The sequence below is a fragment of the Oncorhynchus keta genome, chromosome 5 (assembly GCF_023373465.1).
Source record: "Oncorhynchus keta strain PuntledgeMale-10-30-2019 chromosome 5, Oket_V2, whole genome shotgun sequence".
Taxonomy (NCBI): domain Eukaryota; kingdom Metazoa; phylum Chordata; class Actinopteri; order Salmoniformes; family Salmonidae; genus Oncorhynchus; species Oncorhynchus keta.
The window spans coordinates 9,206,233-9,220,433 of NC_068425.1; the positions used below are offsets into that span (position 1 = coordinate 9,206,233).

At 41.4% G+C, this 14,201-nt stretch overlaps 1 protein-coding gene across 2 annotated transcripts; it reads left to right on the plus strand.

Annotated features, from left to right (window-relative positions):
• Nucleotides 1–104: 104 nt before the first annotated feature.
• On the plus strand, nt 105–14,033 carry LOC118384463 (U3 small nucleolar RNA-associated protein 18 homolog). Of its 2 annotated transcripts, XM_035771023.2 has the most exons (13): nt 106–469; nt 889–1,025; nt 2,277–2,372; nt 2,460–2,530; nt 3,551–3,642; nt 4,101–4,226; nt 4,525–4,699; nt 8,587–8,687; nt 8,821–8,911; nt 10,403–10,526; nt 11,699–11,873; nt 12,060–12,202; nt 12,342–14,033. In XM_035771023.2, exons 1-13 carry the CDS (start codon nt 263–265, stop codon nt 12,364–12,366), a joined length of 1,563 nt encoding a protein of 520 aa, XP_035626916.1. In that variant the 5' UTR covers nt 106–262; the 3' UTR covers nt 12,367–14,033. The 2 variants fall into 2 exon arrangements, 1 of the variants encoding a protein (XP_035626916.1); XR_004825838.1 differs by lacking the exon at nt 12,342–14,033 and having other exon boundaries at nt 105–469; nt 11,699–11,972.
• The last annotated feature ends 168 nt before the right edge of the window (nt 14,034–14,201 follow it).

Consider the following 14,201-nt stretch of genomic DNA (forward strand, 5'->3'; position numbering starts at 1 on the left):
ACCGTTGGAGCGTTGCGCGGGCTATGAGTTCTTCTCTGTGCACATACTTTGTAACTTTGTGAAATAGTGCAGCCACGCGTTGACTTTGCTCACAACTAACACAGCGTTGCAGCCAGCCCATGTGGAAAACATTGGGCGCATGAGGCATGTTATTGTAAAAGGCTAGCGAGCACATCTATGGGTCTACTGAATCTTGCTAAATTCTAGTGTATCCTGAGACAATTTGCAATTAGTTTCATATGCTAAGGTTTAAACGATAAACATGGACAAAGTCGGTATACACTCTAGAAAGGGGAGAGAGACGATGAAGAGAGTCTCGGAACCAGAGCCTGACTACGAGGAAGAAGCGTTAAAAAGACACAAAAACGCCCAAGCAGTGACTGTTTTAGGCGAAGAAGATGCATCTGTAAAACTTCTTGAATATCTTGTTTTTGGTGCTGAAGATTATCTTGTGGAAAGGCTCGTGAAGGTAGGAATTCATTAGTTACATCTAGGGTGTATTCATTACGCCGGTTCTGTAGCTTAACGTTTCGTCTGTTACAAAACGTTTTGCAACAACTCCAAACGCTCTTCAACGTGACGTAAAATCTGTTGGGTTCTTAAACAGAAGTTGTAGTTTTAATTTTAAGGTTGCCATTCCAAACCGAAACTTCGGCGTAATGAATACACCCCTGATTCCATACAGAATGACTCTGCCTGCCAAGGTTCTCTGGATTATGTTGTCACATTGTCAGCATAGCATAGATGTAAATCCAATATTGATTAATAGTTAGTTACAACCAGGTACTAGACTAATAATCTCCAGTGTCATATCCGTCTGTCACATATCGTTTACTTTTTTAGTTTCATTGCAGTCAGTTGTTATCAAATCAATTTCTTGTCAAACAGGACAGAGAGGATGGCGGTGCCACACTTCTGGATGATGACGATTCCAGCGAATCCGATGTAGAGGATGAAGCACGGCTGACGGTTCAGACAACCAGGACAGCGGTGTGGGAGGATGATGATGATGATCTGGAGGAAGAGTTAGTACCTGGGACTGCAACAACGGTGTCTTATTGTTTCTTTTCAGCATCATCATGTGCAAATGCTTCTCACTTCATGTTTCTACATTGTAGCTGTAGTCATGTTGCTTGTAAGAGCTGTTACCAGTGATATGCATCTTTCTTTTTTGAAGATGAATTGATATGTATCTAGATACGTGGGCTCCAGTATGATACAGAAAGTAGTGCTTGACTTGGACTGAAATAGGTTCCGCTACTCATTTTGGGGGCCGATACCGTTTTATATTTAGGTGCAGGAGCGCCACAATACCTTTTGAGCTAATATTCTATAAGATGAACAGGAGCTCAAAGCAGTAGAACATTTGAGGTGCTGGTCCTCTGCTCCGGTGAGCTCCTACCCCAGTCAAGCACTCACTCGCAGGAATGACACGTTTTAGTGTGCAACGATTTGGTTTGATGAGAAGAACAAATCGATGCGATAAGATTTTGTGCGACAACATTTGTTGCATAAACACATTCATTTTCCATTCTAAATTCAAATCTGCTGCTGATGGAGCTCATGGGCTGGGCCTCTGAGATGGATCTGTTCGAGCTGACCTGTGTGTGTGTGTGTGTGTGTGTGTGTAAATGTTTATGGTGTATTTTGTCAGCTGAGCCATAAGGAAGTTTAGTGGGCATCTACCAACCCACTATCAGATTAGGGGGCTCTTTTTGCATAGACAGATTGACAGAAGTGGTAGCAGAAGGTGAATGTTGAACTTTTGTTATGCCTCGATCACACCTACAGAGTCATTGCTCAAAATGGTACGCAGCATCATCTGGGTGTGTGCAACAAAAGTTCAACATTCACCTTCTGGTGTACCAAAATGCAATGGCGCCGTCGGTGTGATCGAGGTGTTGTTGGTCAGCGTGCGAAGCAGCAGCGCACAGTTTGAGTAGGCTACTGACATTGCTTGGGGTTTGTGTGGCCTGCAAAATGACTTGTAGATCAATGACTGTCAACGCGGTTACATGCAATAGTTTGACGCTGAAGGAGAGGACGCATCAGCTTTCACAAAAGATCAGAGGCATTTTTGGAAGGTAGAAAGAAAGAAAGGAACACGAGCAAAACCTTTTTTTTTTAAAGTGAACTGACACTTTAAAACGTTTGAATTGATTCTCTGACCGAAGCATGGGTCATTTGAACCAGGGCCTGATGCGTATCGGTTACATCCCTAGCAGTTAACTTCACTATGTTTATTCTTCCATGACCTTTCTCTCCCGTTTCTTAAGAGTGGACATGACACACCGGTTCCGTAGAGAGCTGACCAAGAGTGACGCAGAGGCCAAGATGTCCAAACAGAAGTTACAGCAGAGGATGAAAGAACAGTAAGTGGATGTTAGTAACAAAGCCATGGAGTAAATAACACTGGGATCTGGTGGTTCAAACTCACACTTCCAACACATTTTTGCCAGGTTCCAAAAAGCAATGGGTGGAATGCCGTCCTGGGCAGAGTCAAAAGTCCGGAAAAAGAATAAGAAAAAAGGTAAACTCACATATTGGTAATCAACATCTATGGTCCATGTAATATGTTATGAGAGATGCCCCTCACTGATGATTACCTACTTGTTATGTGATTTTTTTTAAATGATCAATAATGACTAAATGAGGTATACTGCACTATAACTGGCAAGAATTCTACCCTGTCTTGTAGTATTAAATAATGTTTGTTCATTAGGAAGGGGTTATATGGCATGGACCTAGGAAGAAAGGAAAGTATGTGGAGATAAGAGAGGACAGGGAGGGCTCCTCCAGAGTTATGGTGTCTGGGGGAGCCTGGAACTGTCAGCTGAGGGGTTGTAAACTGTGGTTAGACTCATGTACGTATGTGCGTAGTTTAGGGTGGTATAAGAAGGAATGTATTTGTGAAAACTTGAGAGCTCTCGCAAATAAATTGGGATCTGATCAATTGTGAGCTGGGAATTCTGTCTGTTTTATTTAAGACCAGAGCTTTACAACCTCTGGGTATCAGACAGATAAATATAATTGGAATTTATGAACACTGATTAAATAATTACATGACACTACTATGTAATGATGAGAGGGTATATAGCAGGGTTCCCCCAACTGACTGCCGCGGGCCAAATTTTGGTGATTTTATTTCGCCCTCCAAGTTTTCTGAAGTTATATATAAAAAATAAAAAAATGTTTTTAACATAAGACTGTAAAAACACCAAGTCAGCTCCAAGTGATTTAACTTTGGAAATCTGTTCCAAAGTATTCCCACGCATAAAAGATACACACTAAGTGTACAAAACATTATGAACACCTACTCTTTTCATGGTATAGACTGTTTGAAATGATTGCTTTAATAACATTGTATATATGTTTGGGCTTCTTGCGGTCAATTTGAAGTCTACAAATGATTTGTAATTATGTTCCGGCCCCCTGACCATCCGCTCAAGAAAAAAATTGGCACGCTGCTGAATCTATTTTATGATCCCTGGTGTATATTGTATACATTTGTGTCTTTTCAATGAAAGATGTCTATTTTCAAAAACTAAAGATGACTCTGATGATGAGGATGGAGATGACCTGATGAGGAAGACGGGCAACTTTGTTGGCTCATCCGACAGTCTTCCCAAAGGAATCATACGGGTGAGTTCTGTTCTCCTATCATCTCACCACTACTACATTTGAGATTAAGTTTGAGTAAAACAACCAGCTCTCTCTCTGACTGCAAATGGGGACTCTAACCAGAGTTCTTTAGAGATTTGGGAGTTATAAAACCATGACATTTTCCAGTATTAGATCATGTGGTTTTCGCAATCGATATCACAATAGTGGGCTCCCGAGTGGCGCAGCGGTCTAAGGCACTGCACCTCAGTGTCACTGCAGTCCCTGGTTCGAATCCAGGCTGTATCACATCCGGCCGTGATTGGGTGTCCCATAGGGCGCCGCACATTTGGCCCAGCGTTGTTCAGGTTTGGCCGGGGTAGGCCATCATTGTAAATAAGAATTTGTTCTTAACTGACTTCCATAGTTAAATAAAATAGAGTATTTTCAACGTCATGTTATAGTACATTTTATGCTGGATGTATTTAACTCTCTTGCAGATGAAGAAGTGCCGACACGCCAACAACGACCGGCCGTCTGAGGACCGGCTGACCACGGTGCAGTTCCACCCCTCTGCCCAGGTTGTCATGACAGCAGGGCTCGACCAGTCCATCTCTCTGTTCCAGGTATTCATTTTACTCATCAGCTTCAGTCTTCTCTCAGGCATTCTTGTGGCTGTCATCGTGAGACATGGTATAGGGACCGTCATAAACGGGCCAGTTGGGACTATATGCTTTTAATAATATCCTCCAGGTCTTTTGTTTGACCATACAAACTATACGCCCCTAAAAAATACAAACTTTCAATGGACTACCAAAGTAGCCACCCTTTTGCCTTGATGACAGCTTCGCACACTAACAGACAAGTTTGTACTTTAATGAATTACCTTCCACCTCACTCTAAATGTCCCTCCTTCCTCTCCAGGTTGATGGGAAGACCAATCCTATGATTCTGAGTATTCACCTGGAGAAGTTCCCGGTGCACAAGGCCCAGTTCAGCGTGGACGGGGAGCAGGTGGTGGCCACCAGTTTCAGGAACAAGCTGTTTTACATCTACGACATGATGGAGGGCAAGGTCATCCCAGTCCACACTGTCAGAGGTGAGGAGGAGGAAGCAATGAGGAGTCACTAGAACCCCAAGGCTGTTAGGTAGTAATCTAACCAGTTGGCTGTTAGGTAGTAATCTAACCAGTTGGCTGTTAGGTAGTAATCTAACCAGTTGGCTGTTAGGTAGTAATCTAACCCGTTGGCTGTTAGGTAGTAATCTAACCCGTTGGCTGTTAGGTAGTAATCTAACCCGTTGGCTGTTAGGTAGTAATCTAAACCGTTGGCTGTTAGGTAGGGACATAGGCTTTTATTACTAGGCTTGGGGGGTATTGAGATTGTCAATCCTTCATACCGACCTTGTGCCATCCCAAGATATAAGGCAATACTGGCACTGAACACAAACCCCACTGAGCCTCTGTAAACCGAAGGTTAGCAATGCTAACAAGTACATGTCAAATTTTATAGTTATTTGTAGGACAGACATCCCTGCTCAAAGTTATACAAAAAACACTACTCACAATTTGCTGCACACACAAAACAAATATTAGACGGCAAGGCTCTTGATCCAGGAGGGCATTCTCTGCTGTTACCAGGAGAAGCTTGTTTTTTGCAAGAAGCTAACCAGCTATATAACTACTGTAAGTTAGCAAACTAAATGCACAACTGCATTTGTTTACACATTTTGGGGTTCCTACATGATTCCATATGTTATTTTATAGTTTGTCTTCTCTCTTCAACTATGATGAAAATAGTAAAAATAATAAACCCTTGAATGAGTTGGTGTAGGTCGGGGTGCCTTGTAAGAATCCGACAGCGAGTGGATCAGTCAAATCAAATGTATTTATATAGCCCTTCGTACATCAGCTGATATCTGAAAGTGCTGTACAGAAACCCAGCCTAAAACCCCAAACAGCAAGCAATGTAGGTGTAGAAGCACGGTGGCTAGGAAAAACTCCCTAGAAAGGCCAAAACCTAGGAAGAAACCTAGAGAGGAACCAGGCTATGTGGGGTGGCTAGTCCTCTTCTGACTGTGTCGGGTGGAGATTATAACAGAACATGGCCAAGATGTTCAAATGTCCATAAATGACCAGCATGGTCCAATAATAATAAGGCAGAACAGTTGAAACTGGAGCAGCAGCACGGCCAGGTGGACTGGGGGCAGCAAGGAGTCATCATGTCAGGTAGTCCTGAGGCATGGTCCTAGGGCTCAGGTCCTCCGAGAGAGAAAGAAAGAAAGAGAGAATTAGAGAGAGCACACTTAAATTCACACAGGACACTGAATAGGACTGGAGAAGTACTCCAGATATAACAAACTGAACCTAGCCCCCCGACACAAACTACTGCAGCATAAATACTGGAGGCAGTCCTATTAGCCAACGTGCAATTATTGGATAATAAACTCAGATCAAGACTATCCTACCAACGGGACATTAAAAACTGTAATATCTTGCGTTTCACAAGTCGTGGCTGAACGACGGCATGGATAACATACAGCTGGCTGGGTTTTCCGTGCAAGGGGTGGCAGTCTGTGTCTATTTGTCAATAACAGCTGGTGCACAAATTCTGATATTAACTATGTCTCAAGGTTTAGTTCGCCTGAGGTAGAGTATCTCATGTTAAGCTTTAAGCTTTAAGACCACACTATTTATTTAGCTGTCTATTTACCGCTACAAACCGATGCTGGCACTAAGATCACACTCAACGAGCTGTATAAGGCCATAAGCAAACAAGAAAATGCTTATCCAGAGGTGGCGCTCCTAGTGGCCAGGGACTTTAATGCAGGGAAACTTAAATCCTTGACTTCATTTCTACTAGCATGTGCAACCAGAGGGTAAAGAGAACCTCTAGCCCATCTTTACACCACACACAGAGGCGTGTACTAAGCTCTCCCTCGCCCTCCATTTGGCAAATCTGACCATAATTCAATCCTCCAGATTCCTGCCTACAAGCAAAAACTAAAGCAAGAAGTACCAGTGAATCACTCAATACGGAAGTGGTCAGATGACGCAGATTCTAAGCGTCAGGACTGTTTTGCTAGCACAGACTAGAATATGTTTTGGGATTCTTCCGATGGCATTGAGTACACAACATCAGTCACTGGCTTCATCAATAAGTGCATCGATGATGTCGTCCACACAGTAACCGTACGTACTGTGGCGGTTTCGGCGCCATAATCTGTTAAGGCAGGGTTTACACATACAGACACACACCACCAGTCCATGGGAAGGGTTAACACGGTTTATTTTTTCTCAGGTACCTGCAGGGTTCCTGATATACTAAACTCAATCAAAGTAAATACGTCGTCACCAGTGAAAGGTCCTCCACTCTTGGTCTTTGGGGTTCACTCCTTGTTGAAATCTCCAGTTCCATTATTCCGGTAAACCACTTCCTCCACCGTATGCTCAGTCTCTCCAATAGCCGCCTCCTCGTTCACCTGCCTGGGTCAAAGGAAAGACAAAGAAACAAACCCAGGGCGCGGTTAAGTAGAGGCCCATGATTGGATTTATCTGTTTGCCGTTTAGTCTCTAATTACAACTGGAGACAGGTGTGGCTGTTCTACTGCAGTTTCTGGCCGTTTCCTCTGAGCTGTCCATGGTCCTGGCAGCCAGAAAACAAAGAAACCTTGCAGGCACATAACGTCCATCCACCACACAACCCCTGAAACCGCTACAGTACATAAGCCAAGGATTACAGGCAACATCCGGACTGAGCTAAAGTGTAGAGCTGTCACTTTCAAGGAGTGGGATTCTAACCCAGACGTTTATAAGAAATCCTGCTCTGCCCTACTCCGAACCATTAAACAGGCAAAAAGTGCTGGGGTAAACTGCTCAGCCTCCGACCGCAAGGGACTACAAAGGGTAGTGTTTACGGCCCAGTACGTCACTGGAGCCAATCTTCCTGCCATCCAGGACCTTGCCTGGGAGCATGAGCAGCAGTGTGCAGCGTTTTTCTTTCTGTTTTCCATGAGTTTGCTTACAACTCCAGCACCCGTGGAAAGTACCTGGATGTGCGTATGTTCTTCAGCTTTTGTACATTTTACCTCGACAAACCTGGGCCCCGCACATTGACTCTGTACCGGTACCCCCTGTGTTTAGCCTCGTTAGTTATTTTATCGTTGCTCTTGAATTATTTGTAATTTTTCTATTTTATTTGTTGATTTGAGTGAACACTTTTAAGCAATTCACTGCGCATGTGACAAATAACATTTTATTTGATATCTCGCTGGAAAACATTTAGTTGTGTAACAAGGGGAAAGGGAGATGCCTAGTCAGTTGTACAACTGAACGTATTCAACTGAAATGTGTCTTACGCATTTAACCCAACCCCTTTTAATTCCGAGAGGTGCGGGGTGCTGCCTTAATCGGCATCAACAGCGCCTGGGGAACAGTGGGTTAACTGCCTTACTCTGGGGCAGAACGACAGATTTTTGACTTGTCAGCTCGGGGATTCGATCCAGCAACCTTTCGGTTACTGGCCCAACTCTCCTACCTACCAGGCTACCTGCCGCCCCTAGATCACCTGGCACGTGGTGCAAAACATTGAGTGACTCACAAGGCTCCAGTCTCTCATCGGTGTGCTTGTAAACCAAACACCACGTGACTGGGAACTACCGGTAAGCTTCATAATGAAACATTATGTGACCGGGGGAAATGAAGAATGGGAACTGCTTTATCTCCTAACGTATTGCTCAAATGGACTGCAGGTATTTACTTAAAAAGTAGCTACAAATATTAAAATGTATAAAAAATTAAGTTTCAACTGTATTGACGGTATACTGCCCAAGCCTAGTTGTTACCGAGCAAATGATTGTGTTCTGTGATTGGTTTAAAGATAAAATCACTGTATATTCTCAGCCAGACTGTTATTTTTTTAAAAATGGGTAGTGGGTGAGTGACTGGTTGTGTGATTGAGTGCAGTAACAAATATTGTTGTCCCTTAGGTCTGAGGGAACAGAGAGTGAAAGAGTTTGAAGTCTCCCCTGATGGAGAATCCCTCCTTCTCACTGGCACCTCCGGATACCTCCACGTGTTAACAATGAAGGTAGGTGATTGTAGATGGCAAATACCTGGTATACCATGCAACCAAAATGGATCAAAACACAAGACTCCGTTTTGGATCCGGTGTATACATGCATTGCTTAAATGTCTGTATACTCTCACTGTTGTTTTTTCAGACTAAGGAGGTAGTGAACAGCATGAAGATCAACGGAAACATCGCAGGAGTGGCTTTCTCCCACGACGGCAGCAAAGTCTTCACCAATTCTGGTGGGTTTTTACCCTGGTCTAAAAAGACACACAGCCTAACATCCCAATCACATCCTAAAACCTTTTTTAGTTGATTTTAGTTAAAGCTGCAATATGTGACTTTTTGGGCGAGCTGACCAAATTCACATAGAAATGTGAGTTATAGATCTCTCATTCTCTTTGGAAGCAGTAGATTTGTTGTATGTGCGATATTTCTATGCTTTTACTTTTAGTTTTGTACAGCTTCAAACAATATTTTTGTTTATGGAAAATATATTTAACAGAGATGGTTCTCAGTGGTCCTAGTCGGTCACCAAACATTTCTGTAAAAAAACAACAACGATAAATCCTTGTGTCCCTATTATTTTGTATTTGTTTTGTGCTGTTGGTGGTAGGTACACTTGATTCAGCAGCCCTAACACTGGGAAGGCAAAGTGTTCCCATTTTGAAAAATGTCATGTGTCTGAAGGTAGAACTCCACTTACCCGGCAGGCCCAAAGATCAAATCAAGTGCACCTACAGGCCTACCTCTGGCCAATCAGATAGCTCAGATCACTGTGTATGCACAGTTTCCTCAAGCCATAGACGGTAAAAAGAAGCCTCGAGCGCACAGCAAAGTTTATACTGAGATTTCAAAACTTTTAAAACCATGACTGTTTTTTATCAGTAAGTTCATGTTGAAGTTGTTATTCAGCACTGTCAATGCGCGTTCTCCCTACATCCACCCACTCACACTGCAAGCAGTATAGCAAAGTGTTATTAGCGGTCTGCCTCTTTTTTTATATAGAGTAATATTTGACTAATTGACCATGGGATAAACAACATGAATTGGTGCATGAGGCAGAAATGAGTTTCCCCATCAGATGCAGGTCATCAGTCCAGTAAAATAAATCAAAGCAAATGATTATGCTCACTCAGCTGTGCGTCAAGTAATACAGCAAATGATCTATTACCAGTGTGATCATATACCTACATTTTTTTAAATATAATTTCAAAATGGTCTGAGAAGAACAACATTAGCAGGGCAATTCAAGCATAGCCAATATGCAGTGATAAAGTATTGGGCATATTTTATTTTGACCTTTTATTTAACTAGGCAAGTCAGTTAAGAACAAATTCTTATTTTCAATGACGGCCTAGGAACAGTGGGTTAACTGCCTTGTTCAGAACGACAGATTTTTACCTTGTCAGCTCGGGGATTTGATCTAGCAACTTTTCGGTTACTAGTCCAACGATCTAACCACTAGGCTACCTGCCGCCCCAAAATATAGCCTACTACAAACCTATTTGCTACAGAACAGTTTTTAATAGGTTAATGGTTCAGGCTTTTGTTTGTTGTCATGTTTAAAAAGTGACCACTGCCCTGGTGATCACTGCTTGTTTTGTCACAAACTGAAATCAGGCGAACTATTAGCATTTTAGCAAAAAGAAATGGCAGATTGAGTTCTGCATATTGCACCTTTAAAGCTGTACATGGGTACCTGTATGTACTAAACCTTTTTGATGTTGCAGAGGAGGGTGAGGTGTATATATGGGACATGAGGAGCAGTAAATGCCTGAACAGGTTCACAGATGATGGCTGTGTGAGTGGGACCTCCATGGCTGCATCCAAGAACGGACAGTATCTGGCCTGCGGGTGAGTCAGCCATTTTGTTTTCAACATTTTTCGCGTTGTTTTGTGACATAAGGTTGTTGGTGGGTAGCTCATTTATTCATTCAACCATTTCCTTGCTGTAATGATTCAGCAGCGATTGTGATCAAACCATTGCAATGTTTGTGCATTGTCCTGTTTGTCTTGCTTCAGATGTCTTAAAAGAAAAAAAAGATGTATGATTCTGCCACAAAACCTTCAGGATAGTTGGGTCGTTCCACCAATTAGGTGTCTTTTTTAAGAAGTGTAATAAATGTTAACATTCTGTCATAAAGAGCACGTTCAACTTTATAAAAAAACATGTTTTCCCACTTGAAGCGTTTAAATAAAACAATTATAGTTGGTGCCAAATAAAGTAACAGGGTAGACGATTTCATCTTTAATCAGCTGTACATTTCCTCGTGACAGGGGGAATGGAATCTTGTTTTGTGCAACAGGAAGTGTTCATTAAATGCAAGCTTCACAAAAGAACATTTAGTTAACATGTCTAGCCTGTCTATCCATGGGTAACAGGGTTGACATGTTATGCTCGATCCCCTCAGTTTTCCACCACAAAACACCAGAAAATGGCCAAAAAGAGTAGAACCATCTCACCTGCTTTTATTCTGATTTGACTATTAGGTGTTCTATGTTTTTTTTTTTTTTTTTTTTTTTGGGGGGTGGTATTTTAAAAGGAATAGTTTCACTATATTAAAACGAGAATTCAGTTGAAGTATCATGGTTGATCTTAAGATGAAGGACAGATGTAAATGAATCACATTAAATACATTATCTTCAGAAGGATAACAAAATAGTGTTGTAGAATGATGGTGAAACTTGAAGAAATGTTTGGGTTAAGTGGGTTAAAATCTTCCTAGAGGTGACACATGGTTGACGGAGGGACATGTCAAAATGCAGAATTTTTGGCACGTAAGCAAGTCTTTATTCATGTAAAAAAAACAGATTTATTGAATTCTCCATGTGGTCTAAATTAAAGGGCACCTAATTTAATATAACAGGCTTTTAAAATGTAATACTTTTGCACAATTTCTCCTTAAAATATCAAAGGGATGCAAAAGGCACCCATTTTGTGGAAAAACCAATGATATTTTTTCATATAGTATACCTGTAGAAGACAAGTTTTTCACATTCTTTTTCTACCGTTTCTATTATCTCAGGTCAGCGGCAGGTGTGGTGAACGTGTACTCCCAGGAGGAGTGTATGCGGCAGAACAACCCAAAGCCTCTGAAGGCCATCATGAACCTGGTGACCTCCGCCACCTCTCTCCGCTTCAACCCCACCTCCGAGATCCTGGCCATCGCCTCCAGGGATGACGACGAGGCTGCCCGATTGGTCAGTCTCTCTCTCACACACACCTAATGTTGTCTTTGTCATCATTACAGCTACACCTGGTCTCTTGTAAATAAGAGGTTTTGTCGCAGCATGACTTGGGTAGTAATAAAGTTTGAATTGATTTAAAATGAAGTAAAACCATGTCACTCTTTCACTGTCATCATGTGTCTACCCTTCTCATTTCAGGTTCATATCCCCAGCTTCACAGTGTTCTCCAACTTCCCCATGTTCCAGAGGAAAACCATATACAGAGCCCACCGCCTGGACTTCTCCCCAAACAGCGGCTTCTTCTCCCTGGCCAACAACGAGGGCCATGCCCCTCTCTTCAGGTGAGTCTCTTGTTTTTCCTTCTTTTTTGTGTGTATATTTTTCTCAGACTGCAGAAAATAAAAACATCATCATTGATACAAATAAATATACAAAATATCAGAATTATAATTTGGTTTATTTTTCTCAACTACATTTCAGGTTGTTGCATTACAAAAACTTTTAATGAAGAGCATCCCAAGCAGGCTCGTAAACAACATCAAGACACCAAGCTCCCTCAATACAACTACCATTGTCTTCAATAAGATATTTTACAATGAAAAGGACTTGAATTGAGATATCAGTTATGCTTATTACATCTATGAAAGTGTTACAGCAAGATACCATGTCTTTGTTATCCTGTTCCCCCCCTTCAAATTTGAGTAATTACATTTTTTTTTTTTTAAGTGTTCTGTTTTCAAAATGCACATCCTGTATATGTCTTTCTGTCTACTTTAGGGTTTTACAAATGTTTGTCTAATGGATAAAATACAACTTAATTTCCTTGATACTTGGCTATTTTTTTTCTTTCTGTTTCTAGATATCTTGGCGAACAATAACATGATAGATTGACTATAGTGCTTAAACTAGTACAGAAAAGCTGTCAAACGTGTATGCACTATAGCCCCATTAGTCTATTCTCTGTTGCCCTGAGAATCTGTTTGCTACCACTGTGAATTCCATCTTGACCGAAGCTGATAGTGTTAATTCCGCATTTTGTTGTTACAGCCTAAATTCTAGATTTTTTTTTATTCGCCAATCTACACACAATACCCCATAATGACAAAGTGAAAACATGTTTTTGACATTTTTGCAAATGTATTGAAAATTAGATGCAGCAAAATCTCATTTACATAAGTACTCTGCCTGGAGCTGGACCTCTGACCAAACTGAGGACAAATGTAAAGGGGTATGAATACTTTCTGAAGGAACAGCGTATCTGACCCAGTTTATCAGCAGAACAAGACCAAGGCCAGAAAGGCACATCAGAAAGGGAAGCTAATATCAACCCTTACTTTGCATTCATGCTTACATCATGGCTCAAGAACAGTTTGCTTGATGGTGCTATTCGCACTGAAATTGCCTGCTTTTTATATTTTATTTTTTACTACACCGAAGGGAGCTACCTCTCTGCTGAGCCACAGCTTTGAGAGAAACACCTACACATACACCTACAGACCTCAAATGAATGACAGTCACAGCACCATGTGTTACATACTTTAGATCCTCCTTTATGACGTCAAGTCAGGATAGGCAGCATTCCAACACCTACATTTCTCATTAGTAAAAGCACTGTGTCCTCCCCAAGGCGTCGTTGTCGTTTGTATCTGCATTCAGCCAAATCATATCTCTCCTTGTGTTTAAGTGCGTTTTAATCACATTTATTGTTTTGGTCTGTCCTGAGGTATTTCTGTAATTAGGCTGGAGAAATGTCTTTATGATGAATGAACCTTAACACCAAACAAACAAAAGTGTTTTCCCCTGTAGTCTCCCTAATGCAGAAACTAACAGAAACTATAATGGGTGGGAAGTACTGAAACAAATAATGAGCCTCATTAGCATTTGACTTTGTGTTTGTTCTCATGAGGGTGTCTTGAGAGTCAATAAATATATTTGCCCTGCAGGTCAGACATGGAACATAGCTGCAATTGTGAAATGAATGGTAATTTGTGTAAATATAGGTTTAGGATCAACACAGATTCTGTCTATTCTCTGGTCTGTCTGACTAATTTACAGATTGCGATTTCAGCAGCAGGTTGCAGCTGTGTAGTTGATGAATCTCTGAAAATACCCCTTGACTTTTTCCACATTTTGTTGTGTTACAAAGTGGGATTAAAAATGATTTAATTGTCATATTTTGTCAATGATCTACACAAAATATACTCTAACTGGCACAAAAATGCAACTTTTTTTTATATTAATGGAAAATAAAATACTAATATATTTTAATTAGGTAAGTATTCATCCCCCTGAGTCGATGCATGTTAGAATCAACTTTGGCAGCGATTATAGCTCTGAGTC

What these genes read in the sequence shown, in the direction of transcription:
- LOC118384463 (XM_035771023.2), top strand. Translation starts at nt 263, where the DNA reads ATGGACAAAGTCGGTATACACTCTAGAAAGGGGAGAGAGACGATGAAG. An exon ending in TTGTGGAAAGGCTCGTGAAG is followed by an intron (nt 470 to 888) that starts GTAGGAATTCAT and finishes CTTGTCAAACAG; the next exon opens with GACAGAGAGGATGGCGGTGC. An exon ending in TTCCCAAAGGAATCATACGG is followed by an intron (nt 3,643 to 4,100) that starts GTGAGTTCTGTT and finishes ACTCTCTTGCAG; the next exon opens with ATGAAGAAGTGCCGACACGC.